The 24002-nt window shown below is 31.0% G+C and overlaps 3 protein-coding genes across 3 annotated transcripts; all 3 read left to right on the top strand.

The window, feature by feature from the left end:
* The first annotated feature begins 1541 nt into the window (after positions 1-1541).
* Positions 1542-9668, top strand: LOTGIDRAFT_232154 (hypothetical protein). Its single transcript, XM_009055972.1, has 5 exons — positions 1542-1659; positions 2626-3811; positions 3973-4173; positions 4302-4339; positions 9089-9668. The coding sequence occupies exons 2-5, from the start codon at positions 2644-2646 to the stop codon at positions 9383-9385; spliced, it is 1704 nt and encodes a 567-aa protein (XP_009054220.1). The 5' UTR covers positions 1542-1659; positions 2626-2643; the 3' UTR covers positions 9386-9668.
* Positions 9669-10519: 851 nt separating this feature from the next.
* LOTGIDRAFT_117514 (hypothetical protein) lies at positions 10520-18839 on the top strand (the record flags this gene model as incomplete). Its single annotated transcript, XM_009055971.1, has 8 exons — positions 10520-10672; positions 11403-11502; positions 13284-13367; positions 15780-15850; positions 17157-17330; positions 17693-17854; positions 18346-18516; positions 18648-18839. Coding segments are annotated over 8 exons (1107 nt in total), but the record flags the coding sequence as incomplete, so codon positions are not given.
* Positions 18840-19226: 387 nt separating this feature from the next.
* On the top strand, positions 19227-23108 carry LOTGIDRAFT_160775 (hypothetical protein; the record flags this gene model as incomplete). The annotated part of the gene is made up of 4 exons (XM_009055970.1): positions 19227-19259; positions 21779-21955; positions 22628-22678; positions 22914-23108. The coding sequence occupies 4 exons, from the start codon at positions 19227-19229 to the stop codon at positions 23106-23108; spliced, it is 456 nt and encodes a 151-aa protein (XP_009054218.1).
* Positions 23109-24002: the final 894 nt, after the last annotated feature.

The following is a 24002-nucleotide window of genomic DNA, read 5'->3' as shown; positions in this document are numbered from 1 at the left end:
CGCACTTTGCTTGCTCATTATCATAATAGCTGAGAGCGAGGCTAATATTCCGGAAAACTGTTGAACCAAATTGTACGGATTAGTTTCTGCTTCAGAAAATGTATACGTAGCGTTTATATGCGTTATAATGATTGAAATAATGATTATGTAATATTTATAGCACAGTTTTCTGATTAAACAGATTTAAGCATCGAACGAACCCCAGTTATTTAATAATTGCAGACATTTCCATTTTAATTTGGTGGGGGTGGGGTCGAACTTTTTTCTTGCTCAAATTTGTGAAAAACATACCGGTATGCTATATTAGGTCTACACCAAACCATATTATCTCCACCCTATTTTGAGCAGATCTCTTAATTTGTGACCTCGGCCAGTGCTTTACATAGGAGTTTCATAATTTCTATGAACTTCCTCACTCCCAATACCAAAACCTACAGAAATGTGAGTTTTAACTAAAAAAAATTCATGCATGGTTTATTTTTTTCAACGACAAAACTTCGTTAAATTATTATGCTTTTTGGTAGGTAAGAAAATTACTGTGTAGGCCTTGGATTTAAGCAAAATAAAGGCCTAACTGTAGAAAAATAATATATCTAATCCTTCTTAAGGTTTCAACTAATAATATCGATCCATAATATATCCAAACACTGAACTTTGTCAAAATGCTTAATAAACAATTGGAACTCTCCATTTTTGAATTAACCCTTTTAAGACAAATTCGATTTCATCAAGTAGATACAAAGATTTAAATACCGTACTTCAGAAATATTAATTTTTCAGGTATATTTTACGACGCTTTGAATAGGCTACTGCCGATTGAAATTATTTACATAATAAAAGAAATAATGTATCATGAATAATATTCTACACGCTAGAATAATAAATACTGAGGATTCGAACCGAAAAACAGGAGCACCAAATCCAAAATAATAGTTGGACAATATCTTAAATTCCACATCTCCTCATCTCATAAACTAATCAAGAAGCTGTTGATCTTAAATTAATTTTCATCAGTCTGAATTAAGAATTCTTTCAGATTGTTAATCACAGATTAAGTAGCCAGTAGTCAATCTGTTATCATCACATAACATATTAACAAGGAAGTGCGCATGACTTTGAAACAGTTCTTTAATTTATTTTATAACTTTTAATATGCATTCATTATTTTTCTGTTGTCTATTAATAATAAATAATAATAATATATTTGACACATATTTCACATTTTCAGTATCAAAAGTGATAAGAGAATAAATTACAATAAATGCAAAGGTCTGTCACAAACTAGATACGGTACAGTGTATTTCAAGTTAAATCAAGATTTAGCCTAATATAAAGAAATAAGGAGTGATAATAATCTGGTGATACCATTTCATCACGATCATTTGAAAGTAAAGCTTTATATACAAAAGTATTTTGTAGTGATTCAGAGAACTTATTCCAAATCTTGATAATGTCTTGTCGGTGTTCCCTCGTCCGATCCGAAATTTTTGTTTTGTTTAAACGACAATTACGGAAATTGACGGAAATAATTAATGAGCATGTTGAAGCCATCTTTCTAAAGAGAAACGCGTCAGTTGCGGCAGTGTTGATATTTACAGCGAAAGCCATAATATTATGGTTTTAATCTGAAGAAAATTTCATGTCTTATTTATCTATCAGGTAGTGTGAATTACAATAACTATATTGTATATCATTTGCAGGTCATATTGCTGGCATGGAGAAAACATAGAGCACCTCCAATCGCAAGAGTGACGCTATCTTTACCGCCATTTTGCTAGATTGTGAAACTTGTCTGGATCATTTGGCTGCAAACATAAAATATGGTCAGCAACCAGTCTGTGTTGCTAATTTGATGTTTGTAAAGTTGCATCTTAAGCAAATATAGTAGTCTTTGGACATTTCTTTGCAAATGTTTGTGTTCTTAAAGCTGATTATGTACCTTAGATAAAGATTCTTTTGTTCGTGGACGTAGGGTAGGGTTGGGTAGAGGCGTCAACTACTGTTCTGACGACAATGATTTCTGAATTGAATTTTGCCAATCATTTCCGTATGAATTGAAATATAAACAACTAAATACTTCTGAGAGCCTTACATTGTCTTTGGGTTAATGAAATGTCAACCACTGGAAAAGTTTTTGCTTGTAAACATGATTTTACTGAGATGAATTTTCATTTCGTAAAGTAGGTCATTTTCAAGTGAATTTTCTGGGAGAGAAGCATGTCTATTTAATATTGAAAGTCACTTAACCTTATATTTCTTGGACCCAAAGACATTCTAAGACAAATGGCATAGAGTTGAATATTTTATTTTGAATATTTATGAAATTAGAGAAAAAATTCAAATCAGAGCTCAATGTCAGATACTAAGATAGTCTCATCAACTTGCCAACCACTTTGTCAACAGCCCCAATTTAAATTCAGTAGCACATGCTTCAAATAAAGTGAAAGTTTTGATGATTTTTTTCTGAGCTAAATGATGAAATTGACAGGGTATTAGGAACCTCGTCCCCCTCCATCGCCCCCGCCCCCCTTTCTGCAGCTCTGCCCACCTTCGTATATAATTACTAGGCCTATTTATCACTTACTGTACTGATTCAGATCAGTTAATTTTTCTTTTAATTTACAGTGATTTAAAAAGAAGACTATGGCTTTGCCAGATGAAAAATCTGCTAACCAATTTATCTCGGCTTTGGTAAAAAATTTACAAGCTGTATGTCATGGAAATGTAGATTTTGATAAAAATGTGAAAGTTGTGGGTCATTTATTCCTAACAGTTGATAGTGCAACAGAATTTAATTATATTGTGAATGAAAAAGTTTCTAAAAGTGATGAATCTTCAACGACATTTATCAGTAAAAGTTTCTATGCCACTGATCCACAACAAAAAACACCAAAGAAAAATTTAGACAGACCACTTCCTCCCCCCACCCCAAATGTTTTGGGTAAAACTCGTTATGACATTAGTGTGGACTTGACAGATGAACCTGGGGGAGGAAGGTATCCGCAAATGCCAGGAAGGAGTCAGTTTTCTAGACCTCAAGGATATCCAGGCTCTCATCCAATGCACAGAACTCCAGCACGTCGTAGACCCTTTGATCAAAATAGACTTCCCCCTCATCAAATGGCTAAAATGCCTCGTCTTTCATCACCACAGCGTCAATCCATGAATTTATCATCATTATCACCACGAAAAATACCAACATCACCATCACAAAGATTAAATGCACCATCAACAATAACATCTCCGTCCATTCCTATTCCTGTTGATCCAGCATCAGTATCAGCAACACCAGCTCATTCTTTACCTGGTGCTGATAAACCAGAATCAGATTCTACTGGTAATATTACTGATACAACAGATAAACCTGATATTAAATTTGAAGTTATTAAAGTAGAAAATGGTAGTGTTGTAGCTAGTAATAAAAATAAAACAGAAGAAGATGATGGTCAACTAAAAATAGAATCTGTTACTAGTCATGATTTATCAATAGATACAGCGTCAACCGGTGAAAAAGACTCAGAAAATACAGCAGATGGTGGTTCTAGTCCAAGTGAAAAACCACCGGATATTCCTAATGAATCTGAACCAAGTGATAAAAATACAGCTGAAAATACCCCAACTGACCGTACAACTCCCTCTGAATCAACTGAAGAATCATCTCCATCAAAAGCACCTCAATCAAACGACCCTGAAGTTATAGAAATAGACTTGACCAAAGTTAAAGATGAAATAGATAGCTTATTTGACTCTGATTCAAGCAGTATGTTTGAAGCTTCTGGTGGTCAAAGGCAGCATTCAGGGAATTTTTCAGGTGTGTTTACTTTATCTGTATAACCAATGTTTAGTTTCAATTTCTTTTTCACCTTTTTTCATGGAATATTGTTTGTCCGATGCAATTTGTTTTGTTTTAGTACTGGTACCAACTACATTTAAAATGGGAATATTTTATTGTTTTATACTTTTGTGTTTCAGGTGCTCAGGGTGGTGATAACAGTCTTTCAAGTTTCGGTGGTGAATCAAATGATGATGATTTTTTCAATAGTTTGCGCGAACAAACTGTTGGTTTATATCCTGTAGGCTTACATGCCAATGAATCTAATCCTGGTGAACAATTTGAACATGGGTCAATTCCAAGCCTTCCTGGTGCTCAGTCTGATGGCGCTTACATGTCAAGTAAGTAATCTTTTATTGTCTGGTATTCATAGCATTTGTGAATTTCTAAATACAGGTACCTTACTTTAAATCGAAGTTACTTCTTGATGCCTCTAAATGTATCATAAATGACTTATTTTATTTTTCAGTGCCTGGCTCAAGCGCCTCCCCCTCTCAAAATCAACAGGTACGTTTAACTTTCATTCTTCACTTTTTCTACATAAAACCATTGGAACTTAAATTCAGTTGTGATCATAGCAACTATATCAGTCATTAGCTCATGCGTATTATTATTTACTAGGTGTAGCAGAACAAGAGTTTGATATGATCTTTTTTTGGAGTCTTAAACTTCTCATTCTTCAACGTATGGGAACAATTCCTGATAAATTATTTCTTATCTAAAACTACTGTATGATGACTTATAAAAATTAATCAAACTCATTTTCTGATATAGTTAGCCATACATTTCGGATTTCTTGTACACCACACCAATACTTTAAAATGTGACTTTGCTGTTTAAATTGATCAAGTTTGAAATTGAAGAAATATTTTACTTCCCTTTCTGTTATAAGGCTCAAAACTAAACATTTAAAATTAACTTTGACACTTGATACAATTATGAATTCAGCAAACAGTCAAATTTTAACAATTTTATAACATAAGCTTATTTGGTCAAAAAAGTTCAGTTTAGAAATATTGGCTTAATTAAATCTACATTTTATTTTTTGAAAAAAATTATCAAAACATATTTTTGCAAATAGTGTATAAGAAATAACAGTGAATTTATGTTTCTGGTGGTATTATGTAATATTTTGACTCACTTTCTTATTGCTAGAAAATTTGTAAAGTCAAATGTTTTGTTCACTGAAATAAATGATCAATCCAGACTTATTAATCTCTTTTGGTACATCCGATGATTATTTGGCACCAGATTGTAATGATTGATATTCCTATCCATTCTTAGTACCTCTCCCTTCAAATACACACCTCAATTTTTATGCCAATAGTATCCAAATTGGATACAGCCAAAGTCTTCAATTTTTCATATCCAGATCAACAGCTTAATCATTAAACAATCATTTAAAGATTAGTTGGAAAAGATAATTCAGAAATTTAGAGTAGTTTTCATAAGAAATCTTTAAATAATTTCTATTATTGAATAAAAAAAGTCTTTTTGTACATAAATTTTCACCTAGGCAAAAATCTGCTGAAAGCTTGTTGAAGACTTTAGGCTTGACAAGATAATCCAGAAACAAATGCCCTTGTCAACTCTTAATTTTTTTTTAAAGTTATTTAAAAGTAATGTATGCCATTGGAAAAGGTTGTTTCTCCAAAGATCATAACAAAATATTCCCTTTTAAAATCAAACTGAATTGCTTTGTTTTGTATAAAGAAAATTAGAGTTGACATAAACAGGTAAGTAAGGAAACTAAAGTATAACTAAAGGTTGCAATCCACCAATACCGTTCCAAGTTGGTTTGATAAGATTAAAGGCAGTTGTTAGGTGACAATGTTGGACCTATGCTTCAGTTGGTAAAATAAATAGGACAATTTCTGGCTATCGTAACTGATTGATTTTGGTACCTTGATTGACAAAGGTATATTTTACTTCAAGTGGGAAATCAATCTTGGTTTTGAAGTCATCCAGATATGTTTGAGTCTTATGACAATTAGCAAAGCACATATCCATCATTGTTGTTAAGGTATCTTAAGATGATCTTTGTGAGAATATGGTTATGAGCTCTGAGCCCTTGTTGTACTTTAGTTTCCTCCCTTTGATCTCCCACAATCAATATTCTGGATCGTCTTTAATGTCCTGACATAATCTGATGATTTGAGATATATAGCCAAACAGGAAATAGATTTTGTATAATACATTTATTCATTATGAACTCAACATTCAAATCTTGGAACACAGAAGTAATCTGACAAAATTGAATTCATTTAGGTTTTTATCTGAATCTGAAAGTTCATTTTGAAATGTGCCTCAAATCATCAGATCTGGTAGATAGAGCAATTGAATTTATTCAGTTGTGAAATCAGCTTTGTCAAAGCCCTTAACAAAATACATACAGTCCTATGCCATCTTATATTTTTGGAAGTTTTGAACAAAAAGAAAAACTTAAAACATGCAGGCTACAAAATCTAGAAAAAAATTTCTGAAAATACCTGCCCATTCTTTATATATGTGACTCTACCAAGTGGTATTAATCAATTAGAAAAATTTTCTGTCTACATACCGGTACATGTAAAAAAATAATAAAGCTTAAGAAATTTGTTAATTTTGAACTCATTCACTTAAAGTTTTTTTTGATCATTATAATGAAATTGACCAGATTCACTCCCTTGGTAGAATATACATGTTCAAGAATTTATGTAATTCTGTTACATTTTATTGTCCACTTGTCAAGTGAGACATTTCCTTCAACATTGTCCTGATTTCAGCTATAGGAATTATCTCATTACAATCTGGTGTAATAAGAAAGTGAGTCTGCATCAGGAGTACAAAAATGATGCCAAGTCATATTCATAACTTTTCTGATGGATACATTGCCTTCTTTTTGTACTGCTCATGCTTTTTTGTGAATTTGTATTCTGAAAAGGAATTGTTTCATGTAATTTGATTTCTAGAATGAAAATGAATATGTACATTCTTGCTGTGACAGATTATTATTGTTATAAGTCAAATTATTTGAAAGAATTCAGATTCAGATTGTGGTTTCAGATGAAATATTTTGAGAATAAAATATATACTTCAAAGACCACATTAATGGAAAGAGACTCGTGATATTTCCAGTAACTTATTTATATCTCTTTGTTATCTGTTCTTTTTTTTATCAAAATTAAACAAGTGATGTGTAAAGAAGATTCTGGGAATATCAGTAGTTTCTGTATTGACAACATTTTGAGAGAACGTCTTAACGAGAAGGTTTTCCCTCATATGGATGGGGCTTCTCTTATGATTGGGCTTCTCTTATCGTTAGGAAGTATCTTAAAATAGGTGTCTAAAAATAGTCCCTGTGTTTACTGCAATACATATTTTAGATTATTGACTGAAATTGACCCAAGATAAACAAGATCTTTTACATTTTGTCCCGACTTCATTGATACCAGTACCTAAATCAGTTGATGTCGAGTTTGCTATCATTTGAATGAATTAAACATTTAATTGGTAGACTGTTACCCTAGTTTGTAGAGAATTTGTTGTATAATTAATTGTTAGCAATTAAATCATTAACTTGCATCACACCATCGTCTGGGAAGATGATCTTTTGAATATAAGTATCTAGATATAACTATTAACTAGATAGAGCCATGAATTTATAAATAAACATAATTGAATAAAATCTGTATGATACGACAAACAATCTCAGTGTATTTTTTAAGGCAGCAAATGTTTACTATGTCATGAGCTTTAGATGCTGAATCTCATTGTTAAATACATATTGCTGTTTGCTCTAGTTACTTTCTTTATTAACAGTTTCTATAAAGCTCAATCTACCTAGAATAATATTGAAAGATGCCTCATGTATTCTTGTGCAAGACTCTTTTCTTCCATCATGTTTCCAATGATTTGTCATGTAATAGTTATATTACAACCTAAATATAGTCCATAGCTTCTTTTGTAGTCCCCAACCACAAGCCTCTTACATTTCCATTATTAGAATTTATCATTCATGTGACATTCTGGACATATTACCAGTTGATATGAACACTTAAACATATTGGAGTATTGCAGAGTTTTTTTTTTAAAACTGTTTGCATTTCTCCCATGTTTTAGATGTATTAAAACAAAAAAGTTTGCGCTTTTTCTGTAGCACTTGATTATTCCTAAGTCTGTCTTTTCTTTGAGTAATTTAATTCGAAGGTAAATAGTATTTATGAAAATTCTCTTACCAAGGCTTTGTGTCCAATAGATGCTTATGCATAAGCACTTAATATGTCATAAGTTACTCTTAAGGCCCTGTATGGATAACGCTTATTTCTAAATTCTTATGATGGTAGAAATTTCTTGTGTTGGATCAGGAGAGGCGTGTTGACTTGGTGAATCAGGCACTTGTTCTCTAACCTAATTGTCCAGGGTTCAATTCCAGCATGGGTGGAGAAAACACTGGTTTCCCCCTGTCAGTGATGCAGGTCATTGAAAACACCCCCAAAAAGCTAATGCCTACTGTCCTGGCATAAGCAAGTGCAGATAAGTAGGACTCCAAATTGATTTCCTATGTGTTTGAACAGTGATTTAGACTTATTTTGTCTTCATGTTTGTTAATTGTTAAAAGAAATACCATAAAATATGTTTATCAAATGTTAAGCTCCTGTATTACTTGATGAGTTGGGCATACCTATTGTTTACAAACTTACTTTTCATGATTCAGATAAATTTGACCTGTGATAAACATGGAATTAATCCAAGTCTGACTGGAATAGGCTAAATAGTGACATGATTACATTTTTTTGTTCTTATTAGCAAACGTTGGGACAATATTGTAGAGGTTCAAAGGTGCCACAATGTAAATACAAAGAAGAACTTAAAGAGGACACGTATTTCATAAAGGTTTCACATTGCATGTGTAGAAACATAACTAAATTTGAGACGAAAGCTGAATTTCTATTTCTTTGTTTATAGGTTGTAAAAGCTATCAATTTAAATCGGCATTGTAAATGGTGTGGTAAATATTTTTTGAGAAAATCGCAGTTGGAGCGACATGTTAGAGGTCTTCACCTTAAACAGAGAGTTGATTGTCCTTGCTGTACCAAATCTTATTCACAAATAGATAATCTTAAAGAACATATTAAAAAGTTTCATTCTAGTGACATTGAAAATTGGAAACGTAACCAAATATACAAAAAATACTGGAATTAAGTCTTGACGTCATATTGTACTTGTAAATTTCCTCTAAGAAAAACTGACAGATTTTCCATTTATATTTTGTAGGAATCTCCTAGTTTTTATCGATATCAGTGTATTTGGTGTATGGAGAATTTTGAAGCTCCTTCTCAATTAACTCAACATGAAAAGGACAAACATAGCAACTATTTCAATTCAGAAAACATGTCCTATATTTGTCATATTTGTAATCATATATATGCATCGCGGGGGCATTTTAAAGAACATGTCATGACCAAACATAGAAATTATAGAGCACAGTGTCCGTTCTGTGACCGTTCTTATTCTCGAAAACGGGATTTAATTAGACATATAAGAAGAATGCATACTGATAAAACTTGTTAGTTCTGTGATAGCATCCCAATACAGGATTATACCTTACTAAGGCGAAATAAACAATGGACCTGAGATGAAAAGGACACTACACTTGTTATATATGTGAACATTTATTTACACTAGGACGGCATTTTAAAGAATATATCTGATTAAACATCTGTTCTGTGACGGTTCTTATTCACAGAAAGATGAATTAATTATGTATAATTAAAAAATGGAAATAGTCATACTACTGATAATAACAAGTGCTCATGATATCAAATTATCACATTTCGTCTTATTATTGATCAGTTTAACAGTTGTGCTTCCACCTTACCACACTTTTCAAATACAACTTCTGCTCAAATTGGTTAGTGGAGTCTAAATTAGAACTTATTATATTATAGGATGTGGAAAGAATATTGGTTGAAACTGAAAAACTATGGAGTAAAACCAAGTCTATTGGCAAAGTTATCTGCCCTATATGTGGACAAATTTGTTCCAGAAAAGGAAACTTAAAAGAACACATTCAGATAGTTCATCTCAAATACCGTGTTCAGTGTCAAATGTGTGAACGTTCATATACTCGCAAAGTTGATTTAATGAAACACATTAGGAAAACTCATAGATTATTTGATGGTCAATCAACAAGTTAATTGAAAATATATCAATGCTTTTGTAAGGAATAAAATTGAAAATGCAGTTAAGCAGAAAGTGTAGCTCTTTGTTTCAAATAAAAAAGTGATTCAAACTTCTTATTTCATTATAGGATGTTGAAAGAATTCTTGACGATATTGAAGCAGCAGGGCTATGGAATTCTACAAAGTCAAGTGGCAAGGTTACCTGTCCAATATGTGGGCAAATCTGTTCAAAAAAGGGAAACTTGAAGGAACACATTCAAATTGTTCACCTGAAATATAGAGCCAATTGTCATTTGTGTCCAAAATCTTATACACGAAAAAACCAGTTGCGACATCATTTAATAAAAGATCATAATCTGGCCATTAAATTTAAAAACTGAAAAATTGTTATAACTTGATTATTATCATGTAATACATGAAAAGATGTTTGTAATGAAAGTTTGAAAGGCTAAACATACCTTATTCTATTTGAAGGAATAGTTTGATAACTACTTGAATTGTTATTTTGTAGGTTCCAAGTCAATTCTCATGCAGTATTTGTGGCAAATTGTTTTCAACCAAAGGCAATATGGTGCAACATATTAAAGGAGTTCACTTAAATTCTCTGTCTGTATCTTGCCAAATGTGTGGTAAACTTTTCACGCGTAAATCTAATTTAAGGGAACATATGCGAAGTGTTCATAAAGTTGATAAATGTAAAATCAAGTTGTGTAAGACTAATTTCTGAAGCTATTAATCTTAGTCTGTAATGTTAAAGGTAGCACGTTCTCATTTTTTGTATTGAAATTTTTACTTGTTCAGTGTAATATGTTACAAAGATTAAAGTATTTTATGGTTTTTTATCGCCTTTTCAAATTGAATCAACACCCAATTACATGAAAACTGCTGTCCACACTTGCTTCATATTGCTCCTTAAAAAGTAATAATTTAATAGAGAACTGTTGTTCAAAAAGGATTAACTTGTGAAATTTCAAGTGTTGGAAATCTTGATCACAATGGGAAAGGTGTTCATCTTAAAGTTTGCTTTCCATGCCCAATTTGTAGTAAAATTCTATAGAAAACTTGCCCTGCGTTTTCATCTTGTTTCCCGTCACTACTCTGAATTGAAATCTGAGCAACATCATGTTTAATAAAATAGTAAGTTTGAATGTATCTTTTTGTTTGTTGTAGGGCTATATGTGTCCTGTTTGTAATAGAGTGTGTACAACAAAATCTAATTATACTAAACATATTAAAGAGATACATATGAAGATTTATGTTACTTGTCCAGTTTGTCAACAGAAGTTCACACGAAAAAATACTCTACGCGATCATATCAGACGAAAACACCCAAATGAGTTGGTTTCTAATTTGTAATTCAACAGTACCACAGACTGAAGATTAACATTTACACTTCTTCCTTGTAGGTAGATGGTAAAAAAGTATATCCATGTCAGGTGTGTGGTAAACAATTTGGAACCTCGTCTAATCGACAGCGTCACATACGGGGAGTGCATCTTCAGTACCGTTGGCAATGTCCATATTGTGAAACTAGTTTTTGTCAAAAAGGGCACTTAAAAAATCATGTCCAAAAAAGCCATTAAGTTGTGTTGTAGGGGCTAAGTAATTGTTTGTGACATTCTGTATTGATTAAGAAAATTAAATGCTTTGATACACACGATCAATTAAGGCCTGTTGCTCTGTTGTATACACAAATTTAAGGAAAAAATGCATGTGAAAGACTGCATTTTTTGGTACCTGAGATATTGTCTATTTAGTAAAAGTTATTTATAAAAACAGAAAGATATTCCGGATCAATTTACATCATTGAACGTGGAGAGAGTCTAAACATGAAAATTTCGTTCATCGGTCACAGTTTTCGCTGAACTGGGTTAGCGTAGCTTCGGTAGGTTGTTTGAACTGTTGTTCAACACAATGGTTAATTAATTACTTTCTGGTCCAGAATGCAGATAATTGATTTTACTATAAACAATTTATGGAAATAAATGCAAGAATTTATGTATCTATTTAGTTTTCGCTGAAATTTTAATTAAGTAGAAAAATCAGCCCTGGCTGACATACGATTATTTCGCTGTTTGTGATGTGAAGTGGTCATGTTAAAAGCTTATTCCAGAAGGAAAATAAAGTTTTATCTTTTTAGAAAATTCCAATTAGTTTTGTCCCTGGAAATTTTTTTCCATTTTCTGGTAATTTTTTTACATTTCGATGGTTACCACCAAAACAATTATGATCAAAAATGAATAAAGAAAACATTATATTCTTTGCATTAAAATTGTCTTGTGATAGGTTAAGTGTGATGAAGATTGATCCACTCATTTTTCTGTCATTCTTATGTTGAAGGTTTGAAAAATCCAATTTTCATGACATGTTTATGGGCTGACATAATATTAAAAAAAATTCTGAAGGGTATAAAATCAAATAGAAACTGAAGGGAAAGACCTTTAAGTCATCATAAAATGCACAATCATTCTTAAATCAGTTTTTCATAGAATTAATCCATATTTTCATAACATGAAATAGACCAGTCAATGCAAGGTAATGATGTACAGTTTGTTTTAATGGGACAGGTGCACCAATCATGCCTAAGTCTCAGGAACATGAATTTTTGGGTTAAGCCAATCAGTAATAGTCTTAACAGCTCACTGTCGGAATTTGAGCATGGAAGCCATGTATGTTCAGAATTATCTGTGTTTGATTGAAAGTTAAGGAGACTAGTCACCATTTTTTAAGACTGCCATATGATAGAAAACATCTATAGAAAAATTCCTTGTTTGATATTTTTGAAGGAAATGTGCAAAGTTAGTACATTTCTAGTACTTCTGAAGACTATTTACATATATTCAAGACCTAAATCAACCCCTAAGAGTGGCACATCTGTCCCTTTAACACTGGTTCACAATCAATGATTTTCTTTACTATGTTGTAGGTTGTTGAACCAGTGTGTTTAGTTTGTGGCAAGGTATTTAGTCATAGAGGAAACCTCAACCGACATGTTAAGGAGGCTCACTTGAACAAGCGCTTTTTTTGTCCATTGTGCAATAGAGCATTTACTCAAAAGTCAGTCCTGAGGTATCATGTAGAACATGTGCATAACTTGGTTCAGTAATTTAATGATTTTACAATTGTGCAAATAATTGTCTGCACCAATAAAATTTATTGGTACTTCTTCTCTTATTCTAGAACATTACTCAGATGGTTGTTGTTTTAATTCATACTTTAAAAATTGGTTGGAAATGATGATAAATTCCTGTTTATATTGTAGGTCAATGTTGGCAAGATTTGTTTAGAAACTACTTGTAATGACTGTGGAAAGGTATTCAGCCACAAAGGCAATTTGAAACGACATATAAGAGAAGCCCATCTTGGTGTGCGTATTGTTTGTCCTGTCTGCCGAAAAAGATTCACTCAAAAAAATTACCTGTGGCAGCATTTGCGTAGGGTTCATAATTTAGATGTCCAAAACATGAAATAGGCATTTCAATTAATATAACAGTATTTTACTTTTAGTACTAAAGGCAAAAATTAGTTATGATTTATACAGTTTGTAGATTTGGTAGTCAAATGTGTCATAGTAATAAATAATAATTTTATTTTTAAAGTTCATATTGAGATTAGTGTGAGGAATTAACAAAACATAAGCTCATATTCCATATGTTATCAATGTATACATGTAAGAAGTAAAATATAGAAATAAGTTTGCTTTGACTGCCTATTGAAATTCATCTAAGTAAATCTAAACTTATGTTTATCTACTTTAAAGATTAAAGTGGCTATCAACAGTGTATGCTTATTTATATTTTAGGTAAAATTTCCTGGTAGTAAGACATGTTCCTGGTGTGCAAAAACATTCAGTAATATGGGTAATTTGAATCGCCATGTAAAAGAGGATCATCTCAAAAAAATATACTCTTGTCCTGTTTGTTGTAAATCAATTAAACAAAAGTCATATCTGAAATTACATTTACTTAAAGTTCACAATATCATGTTTGATAACACCTAAACTCTGCTATGGTCTTCTGCTTTTTCGACTTCGTGTATGGAACCTTTTCCTTTTTCAGAGTATCCTAATTTATATTTTAGGGAAAAAAGTCCTGTTCCTGGTGTGCAAAAACATTCAGCAATGTCGGTAATTTAAATCGCCATGTAAAAGAGGAACATCTCAATAAGATATACTTTTGTCCTATTTGTAGGAAGTCAATGAAACAAAAATCAAATTTGAAAAGGCATTTAGTAACTGTGCATAAATCTGGACTGTCTTAATACTGAATTCACATATGACATTTTCATTATTTATCTGTTTCCATATTTTGTTTCTATTATGTGATTTAAAGTTTGGATGGAGATAATGTTAATAAAAAAGTACTTGGTATTGATATTGTGTATGTATTCTCTGCCCATTAAAATATCAGTAAGAAAATGGTCTTACTACCTTCGTTTAATGCTGTCTTTTTGAGAACAGCCATTTGTGTTTTGTGGCATGCTAGAGTTACATTCACATCTTGTTTAGTTCTCTAAAATGCAAGGTGAATGTTTCTCGATCATAGAGGAAAATCGTCTTCCAGAATCCTTGCCTGATTATCAGTAAAAGACTCAAACAGTAGACAATCAAAGATATTACTTCTGATTATGTGAAGTTGTGCTCTAAGAGGTGCACTTAAGCTTGTTGATGCAGCTCATATTCAGCTATAAGTAATGCATTTCAAATCAGACCTACCAACAATCATACTCAAGGACATGATACTTTACCATTCATGATCTTATATCTGCTTGGATCAATTGAGACTACTGAAACTTCTGGTGATGTATTTGTGCTATCTTTTTATGGTTAGAATTATTTTTACAAACACATAGTACAAATAACATAATGGCAATTGCAAATATTTCAGTGTTAAATTCACAGTGTTAAACTTGTACAAATTGAAATCAAAGGATTTGGGATTTCACCTGTAAATTTATAGGATTGTATTCAATGTGTTCTACAAAATAATGTCCTCAATACTATATATCCATGAAAACCTGAAAAGAGAACATTACTAGAAGAAAAAATCTATGTTGTAACAAGATTTTATTTGTTTTTTGTAGGTAAATGTCCAATCAGATTGTACCTGTATGACATGTGGAAAGACATTTTGCCACATGGGAAATTTGAAGCGTCATGTCCGTCAAACACATCTTAATGAAAGACAATATTGCCCCGTTTGTTATAAAGCATTCAGTCGTAAACCTGCTTTACGGGCTCATTTTATTCTAAAACATAGCAATGGATAAATTAAGGCAATGATTCTGTTTCATTTATTTTGTAGGGTGAAAAATTGAAGTGTTCTTGGTGTGGTAAAGTGTTTACTCAATCTGGAAATTTAAAGAGACATATTGAGGCAAAACACCTTTATATTAGAACACAGTGTCCGTTTTGTGAGCGATCTTTTACACAGAAAGGGAATATGAAGGATCATGTTAGAATGTTTCATCAAGATAAACTTCTTTGTTATAAAAATAGTTGACATACAAAAATTAATTTATATTCTATACTGTTAATGAGCTTTATCAGCTGTTAAATACATGTATATGGTGACTGTGTCTGACAATGAGAAATCAAAAAGGAAATAGCTAATGCCTACTTTGACGTTTTGTTTTTATTCTGATAATAGTTGTCAGTGAAGAAGTATTTTTCATTAGTTATTATATTTTGAAAGTTTACTATTTAATATCTTGTTTGTGAAAAACATTTTTTTTAACAGTGTGATCTTCTGTGTTTTAGGTGTTTGTTGAACTGGAAAAGGGAGGACCGTTTAAGTGCTTAATGTGTGGGAAAATATTCAATTTCAAAGGAAATTTGAACAAACATATCCGAGGTGTTCATGGTAAAATGAAAGTAGAATGTCCAGTCTGTGGCAAAAAATTTTCTCAGCGAGGGAATGCTAAGACTCATCTTCAGAAAATTCACAAAATATATTCAGATACAGCTGAATAGGTAGAGATGTTATCCTAGTGTCAAGTCTGAAATATTTTTTTTTACTTTATTTTAGGTTCCTCAAGATAACAATAATGTCTGTTATGTTTGTCTTAAAGTTTTTTCAACTTCTGGAAATTTAAAACGACATATTCGAGAATCTCATCAGAATCAGCGTTTTCACTGTCCATTATGTCATCGACCATTCACTCAAAAATCACGTCTGAAAACACATCTTTTATCAATTCATAGTAATTTGAACAAAATATAGTCAAAACAGTGTTCGACAAGAATGTTAGAACACATTACAAAAATATTTGATAAGACGAGATGCAAGTCAACCTAGGATTTGAAGCATATTGTCATCTTAAATTACATTTGTTTCTGCTATTCTTTGTTTAAATGACATCATCATTCATGTATTAGAGTACATTTGGGTCTGCAAAACATTAAAACTTGCAGTCCACTTTTTTTTTGGTTAGTTTTTGTGGTTTCAAAAATAAAGTCAATGTTGAGAAATGTCCCTTTTTAAAAAAAAATAGTGTAACAATTTCTGTTTAGAATTGTTCATTTAGCTAATTCAAGTATTTTGTATGTTGTAGGTTTTCAGTAGTCAGAAAAGTGTGGGGAATTTTACATGTTTAGTTTGTGGAAAACATTTTAATTTCAAAGGAAATCTTAAAATACATATTGAAGGGAAACATTTAAAAATGAGGTTCAACTGTCCTGTTTGTAGCAAGAGTTTCTCTCAAAAAGGAAACATGAAAATGCATTTAAAGAAATGTCATTGAAATATAAAACAGGAATATTATTGTTGTCCTCCTAAATACTTCATTCAACTCTTTGAAATTCCAGTTTGAATGGACTCAATTTTAGTGTCATAGCACTTTATTTTGAGTAAAGATAATCTTCAGATTGTTTTACATTGTACATCTGTTGTCAACACTTTCAAGATTTTTTCTACATAGCATTTAAAAGTTTATTTAAGTGTTCAATGATCATAATTTTATTAAATAGTTTACTTCAATAGTTAACTTAAATATTTTTGTATTGCTAATGGCTACTTTTTGTCGGAGATTCTGATTAAATAGGGTTTGCTTTTGAAACATACATATCTGATTAACCACGACTTGATTGTATTACAAAATTTCTAAATTATTTCTAAATATTTTTGGTTTGAAATTTAATAAATAAATTTTGTTTGTTGTAGGTGACTGCTACAAGTTATAAACCATTTTCCTGTAAAGTCTGTGGAAAACAATTTAATTATAAAGGCAATCTTAAGAAACATTTTCAAGGGACTCATATGAAGATGAGATTTAGTTGTCCAATATGTGGGAAGTCATTTAGTCAGAAGGGAAAAGTTAAAATACATTTCAATAGTGTTCATATATGAATAGAGTATCTTTCAACATTGATACAAAATATAATTTGAAAATATTGGTAACTGAAATTATACATTTAATTATGTCAAATATATTAACTTCAAGCTATCTGAAAAAGTTTTTTGATTTTATATTGTAGGCCAAGAATCCTAGTCTTTGTAAATGGTGTGGCAAATATTTCTATAACAAGAGCACTCTCCGTCGACATATACAACATATCCATTTAAAAATAAGACATGCATGTTTATATTGTAACAAGACATTTGTTCAGAAACATTTATTAAACACCCATTTATTAAGAGTACATGGTCAGAAATAATTGACTTCCATTTCTTCTCAACTCTTTATTTTTATATTGTAGGGAATGGCTGATAATCTTTGTAAATGGTGTGGCAAATATTTCTATAACAAGAGCACCCTTAATCGTCATGTTCAAAATATTCATTACAAAACTAGAGCTCCCTGTCCTTACTGTGAAAAATCTTTTGTTCAAAAAACTTACTTGAATTATCATATTCGTAAAGTTCACATTCAAGGTTTTAATGTACAGCCAGAATGAAGAAGCTAGAGTAAATTACATGATAGGGATCTACTTATTGTCAAATTTTGTGAAAACGTTTAATTGAAATCTATAACCTTACTTTGTTTCTGATATATTTTGAAACTCCAATTATTTCCAACTCTGGTATTTTGTTTGCAACAATTTTGTATAATAATTAGTAGTTAAATTTGAAATATCTTGGTGAAAGTGTAATAAGATCAAGATTATGCATTTTCAAAATAAGTCAGTATATTATATCGAAGCCAGATATAAATTTATTGTGTTCAACCTTAGGTCTGTTAAAAAAAAAAAAAAGAAAAAAAAAAAGTCTTTACAGCATATCTAGTATGTTGTCTATTGTTTGATTTAAGTTTGTATAAACTGTATTATAAACATATATAGTACCAAATAATGACTTGACGAGTTTTTATAATAAAGATATAAAGTTAATAACAGTGTTTGTTTCATTGTAGATGTTTAGTAGTGGTAACTTTAGTTTCCCATGTCAATGGTGTGGTAAAATATTTAACGATAGAAGTAATTATAAACGTCACATTAACAATATACACCTCAATATGAAATTCACTTGTCATTTATGTCTAAAACAATTCACACAAAAATATAATCTAAAAACTCACATTAAAGTTGTACATAGACTTGTATAAAATATATTAAAAGAGTTTGTCAAGTATATACACATGTTTTTCCATTCTGTAGAATAGTAATCAATATTGTATGGGGATTGCTATTTATCATTTCTGCCTGTATTTTGTAGGACCAATATGGCCGAAGAGTTCATAACTGTTCTTGGTGTGGAAAATTATTCAATGATAGCAGTAATTTAAGACGACATGTTGAAGGAATACATTTAAAAATCAAGATACCTTGTCCTGTTTGTCATTTTAATTTTACAAGAAAATCTAGCATGATTCTACATTTGAAAAAAACACATACTCAACATTTCTAGCTGCCTTGTTTACACAAATTTTGCATCCAAACATTTTATTTGTATTTGTAACGAGAATAAAACAAACTTGCATATAAATGCATTAAAACAAAGCTTAGGTAATAACTTTAGATGAATTGATTTAAAATTGTTCTTTATAGAATCAAAATAACTTATTTTTTTTATAATGACCAGTAGCATAAAACTAAAGTACACATTAATAGATGTTCTTTATGAGCTATATGTAGAATTTTATTTTTCACACCTTGTTCAAAAACAGCCGTTATCTAACAATATGACTATCAATCTGTGACTGATTCAAACTTGATTGGTACAGTTCTCCTGATTTTGGCTCTCCCCTTGTATGACCATCCTATTAAATTTAGGTCTGTATTTTGTAGGTCGGAAATGGCCGGAGATGTTACGCTTGTCCTTGGTGTGGTAAACTATTTAATGATAGGAGCAATCAAAGACGACATATACAAAGTCTTCATTATAAAGTCAAGATTTATTGCCCACTGTGTCATAAGGATTTTACCCAAAGGTCCAGTATGCTGTGTCATGCCAAAAGTATTCATAAAACTAAACTGATTTGAATTATCAGTGTCTGAACTTGTTCTTGAAGTGTTAATTAAAGACTGTTTCATACAAAGAATTTGTGAAACGAATTTTCCCCATGAGAAAAGGTTTTTCAATACAGCTTATTTTCTGAAGTACCAGATTTTGCTGATGAATTATTTGAAGTTTCAAAACTATTTTGTACTTATTTCTCTGCAAAGCAGGTACATGTACTTAGTTCCTGTCATACGAATCCTTAGTTATTCATATAAGGTCAAGGCCACATTCATCCAAAAATGACTTAACAAAAATGGACAAAGATATTAACATTTGTTTTTTCTCAAACTTGTCATTAGGTTAAAGGTTTTACTAAGATGACTATTATCAGTAGGTGGACTAATTTCTTATTTTTTTGACTTATTTTAGGAATATTTTGGGAAAAGAAGTATTGACTGTAGTATTTGTGGTAAAATGTTCAGTGACAGAAGTAATTTGAGAAGACACATTAAAAATAAACATCTTGACATCAAGAGCATCTGTCCAGTTTGTAATAGAGAATTTTCACAGCAGACAAATATGAGAACACATGTTCGAAAATGTCATCCAGATTTTGTATACATTTTCACGCATGATTAATTGTCTGATAATAATTTTATGAATAAAAAATTTTAAATAGAATGTGAGGGAGACCCAATGAAAAAAATTAAATCTTAAATATTTTTGTTTTAGGTGCAAGGCCCATATAAAAGACCTTTTCATATTTGCCGATGGTGTGGAAAATCGTTTGAGTCATCAACATTGAGAAGACACATACGAAACAAACATCTGAATATACGCCATAACTGTCCTATTTGTCAAAAAGTCTTTACACAAGAAAATAACATGAAAACACATATCAAAACTCTACACAAGGATATACTGAACACATTTGTGCCCCAATAGTAGACAACTATGTGTTTCAAATGATTTTTTTTTTCATTAGAAAAGAAAAGAAAGAAGAAAAGGCCTTCATTGCAGGTGTACAGTGTACAACACTTTGAAGAAAGCACTTATTCTTTCTGGGGACTACTGACTTTGGGCTTCGTCACTTCGATTATCAATGAATTGTTTCATATCTGCCTTCTTGATTTTGTAGGCTTTTGAACCTAGAGTTATGTATAGACACATCAGTTTACTCTGTGCAATTTGTGCAAACATTAAGATAGACACAAAATAAACACATATAATCTAGATTCAAGTTGTAACAAAATTGGCTGAAGTCATTTGTTAGGGAAGGTTATTGCATCAAATTTAGTTTGAAATGATATGCGCTGAAACATAAATGATAATCAAGTCAAGAAAATAAGTAAGATAATAGGCATCCTTCAATTTCTAACGCAAGAGTGATATTTTATTTTTTTCTATGTTGTAGGCATCATTTGGGAGCAGTGTAGTTGAGTGTACATGGTGTGGTAAACCATTTAAGGACAGGAGTAATTTAAGGAAACATGTTCAAAGCAGACATTTAAATGTTCGATTTGACTGCCCAATATGCCACAGAAAATTCACTCTAAAACAAAACTTGAAAGTGCATATTAAAACGATTCATAGTTTCATTGAATAAAAATGTCTAAAAAAAATTATTATGAATATCTGATTTTCTAAATTGTTTTTTATTATCTTGTAGGCTTTCTCCTGCTGTATTTGTCAAAAATTGTTCCACCATAAAGGAAACTTGAAGAAACACATACAGGGTTTGCATATGAATGTTCGTTTTAAGTGTTCTTTCTGTGACAAGAGTTTTACAGAAAAAGGAAACTTGTCGAAGCATATTCAAAAATATCACAAAGAAAGACAATTTTAACTCAAACTACAATTTCTTGATTTCAAGGTTTCTTTATTTTAATTTTTTCCAATTTAGCAATCTGTTTTAACTTGTTCAATTTTGAAAGTTTAGTCGTAGTCTGTTTTCTCCACTGTTCATTCATTCACAATTGCTCGGTGCTAAGAGTTTCATTGGATTATGATATCTGAGATGAATTTGACTTCATGATTTTAATGTGATTAGTTTGCAGTTTACTTTGTCAAAAAACTCTAATTCAATACCAGACCACTGTTTTGTTAAGATTTTGTAATAATTACTGTTCATGCATATTAGGGATTTTCTTGCAAAAATGAGTTTTGTTTTTATTTCCAATGGCAGGAAAATGCCAAACAGCAATATTCCAAAATTCGAAGTTTTTAGATTATAACAAGTTAAATTTTTGAATGTATGTAAATAAATGATTTTTAGTATCAAGACAAATGTTAGTTTTTGTGGCAATCATTATATTATTAGGATGTAAATGTTGCTGTAAATAAACAATATGCATGATGAAAATAAAACATGAAAAATAACAAAACTTCCCTTTTATTTGTTGTAGGAGGCAAGATGGGTGAAATCTACTGGCTATCCCTGTAATATCTGTGGAAAAGTTTTTACCATGAAATACAATCTGAATACACATATAAAAGGAAAACATTTCAATATACGACACAAATGTCCTATCTGTCAGAAAGAATTCACATTTCAGAGCAACATGTTGACTCACTTGAAAAATGTACATTAAAATACCTGTAAATCATACATGAATCAGTATTTGGTGTTGTCAAAAATAGAATGTACATCATGCAGTAAACTTATATGTAATAATATAAGAACACTACTTATTAATATTTTCATATGCTGTAATTTCTCAGTAAATCACTGCTGAATGTTTGAATGTTACAATGTGGTAGTAAATAAAGAAGACAAATCTACTATTATAGGTTACATTATATAATCGTTCGAGGAATAAGCAAAGCTGTATAGTACATCTAGTACATTGATATGGTCAACTAATGCCAAACTTTCTAATAGTATTGCTGACAGCTCTATGTTAGATCAAAAGAATGAATTAAATCGTTATGAGAATTCAATTTGACCCCATTAAATTCAATGGTATTGATTTGCCTGTGTTAATTTTTACAGATATGTTTTCTAGTTCTTAACAAAGCTGCATGTGAACATGTGCAAAGATAATCTTTCTCTAATCTGTCAATCAGGAAAAGAAACCTATCCTGAAATACAAGACATGTAACTGAGGAAACAAGACTTTCCTCAATTTGAGACAGCCATATGTAGTCAAATTAACTTGGACTTAAAAATCTGATGTTTTCTTTATAATATGCATATAAACACTAACTTAGTCATTTTCAAGTAAACTAATCAAGAAAATTTTGTCTCATTTTAGGCCTTGTATGATAGACATATCAATGGTTTGACCTGTAAATTATGTGGTCAGGTGTTCACACAGAAATCCAATCTGAACACACATATCAGAGGAAAACATCTAAAAATAAAAAATCAGTGTCCAGTTTGTTATAAGGAGTTTTCTTTTCAGAGTAATCTTGCTCGACATATAAAACAAAATCATTTCAACCAATAAGATCACTAATATTAATTTATCTCCTTTGTTTCATTGTTTCAAATAGCCATGTCATTAGTTTCTAATCCAGTAAAATTTTATCTAATTTTAGGCTCTTTATGATATCCATGGTTACAGTTGTACAATATGTGGAAAAGTGTTCACAGAGAAATTTAATCTTCGAACTCATATAAAAGGAAAACATCTTAAGATTACAAATAGGTGTCACATTTGTTTAAAAGAATTTAGTTTCCCTGGTAATCTTGCTCGTCACATGAAACAATGCCATTCCAACATCATTTACTGAACTTTCATGCTAATTCCAAATTTTGTCTCATTTTAGGCGAAAAAAGATGTCCATACCTGTAATTTATGTGGAAAAGTGTTTACTCGCAGATTTAACCTTCAAACTCATATTAAAGGGAAACATCTTAAGATTAAAAATCAATGCCCAATTTGTCATATGGAGTTGGCCTTTCCTAGTAACCTTACTCGCCATTTAAGACATAGTCATCCTCACATGTAATCAGGTTAAAATTTAACACTTGTTTATACAGTATAAAGGCTGAAATGTTCTCTTTAGGAAGTAGTTTGAATAAGAAAGTAAGCAAATAAAATTGAAATCAGTTTTTTAAGATGTAGTTTACTTTATACAGTTATATTGAATATAAAATTCAAACCGAAAATCTGTATCAAATCATAACAGTAATATTATATTACACACTTACACCTGATATTATCTCATTTTAGGCGAATGAACAAGCTGGCCACTCCTGCAGTATCTGTGGTAAAGTGTTCACTCGGAAATCAAACTTAAAATGCCATATTAAAGGAAAACATCTACGTATCAAACAACAGTGTCCTATTTGTTTTAAAAAATTTGCTTATGATAGAAGTTTGCGTTTTCATATGAAACATGCATGTCGGCACTGAAAGTTATTTTTCACTTTGTGAAATCAAATTGTCCTCATGTGTAAATTATTATCAAAACAAAGTCATTCTTAAACTTGTACTCCTATTTGAAGAAGAGAATTTACATAAGAGTAATTGTTTTATTCAATTTACCAATTATATTACAAAGACAGGAGGTAGTCATAAGATCTTAAGAATCTATCTATAAAATAATATGCCATCTTATTTCATTCTAGGGGTTCGATAACAATGGATATGTCTGCCAATTCTGTCAAAAAGTGTTTACACA

Source organism: Lottia gigantea (genome assembly GCF_000327385.1).
Source record: "Lottia gigantea unplaced genomic scaffold LOTGIsca_26, whole genome shotgun sequence".
Taxonomy (NCBI): domain Eukaryota; kingdom Metazoa; phylum Mollusca; class Gastropoda; family Lottiidae; genus Lottia; species Lottia gigantea.
The sequence above is the reverse complement of the archived record's forward strand: the minus strand, read 5'-3'. Positions and strand labels throughout refer to the sequence as shown.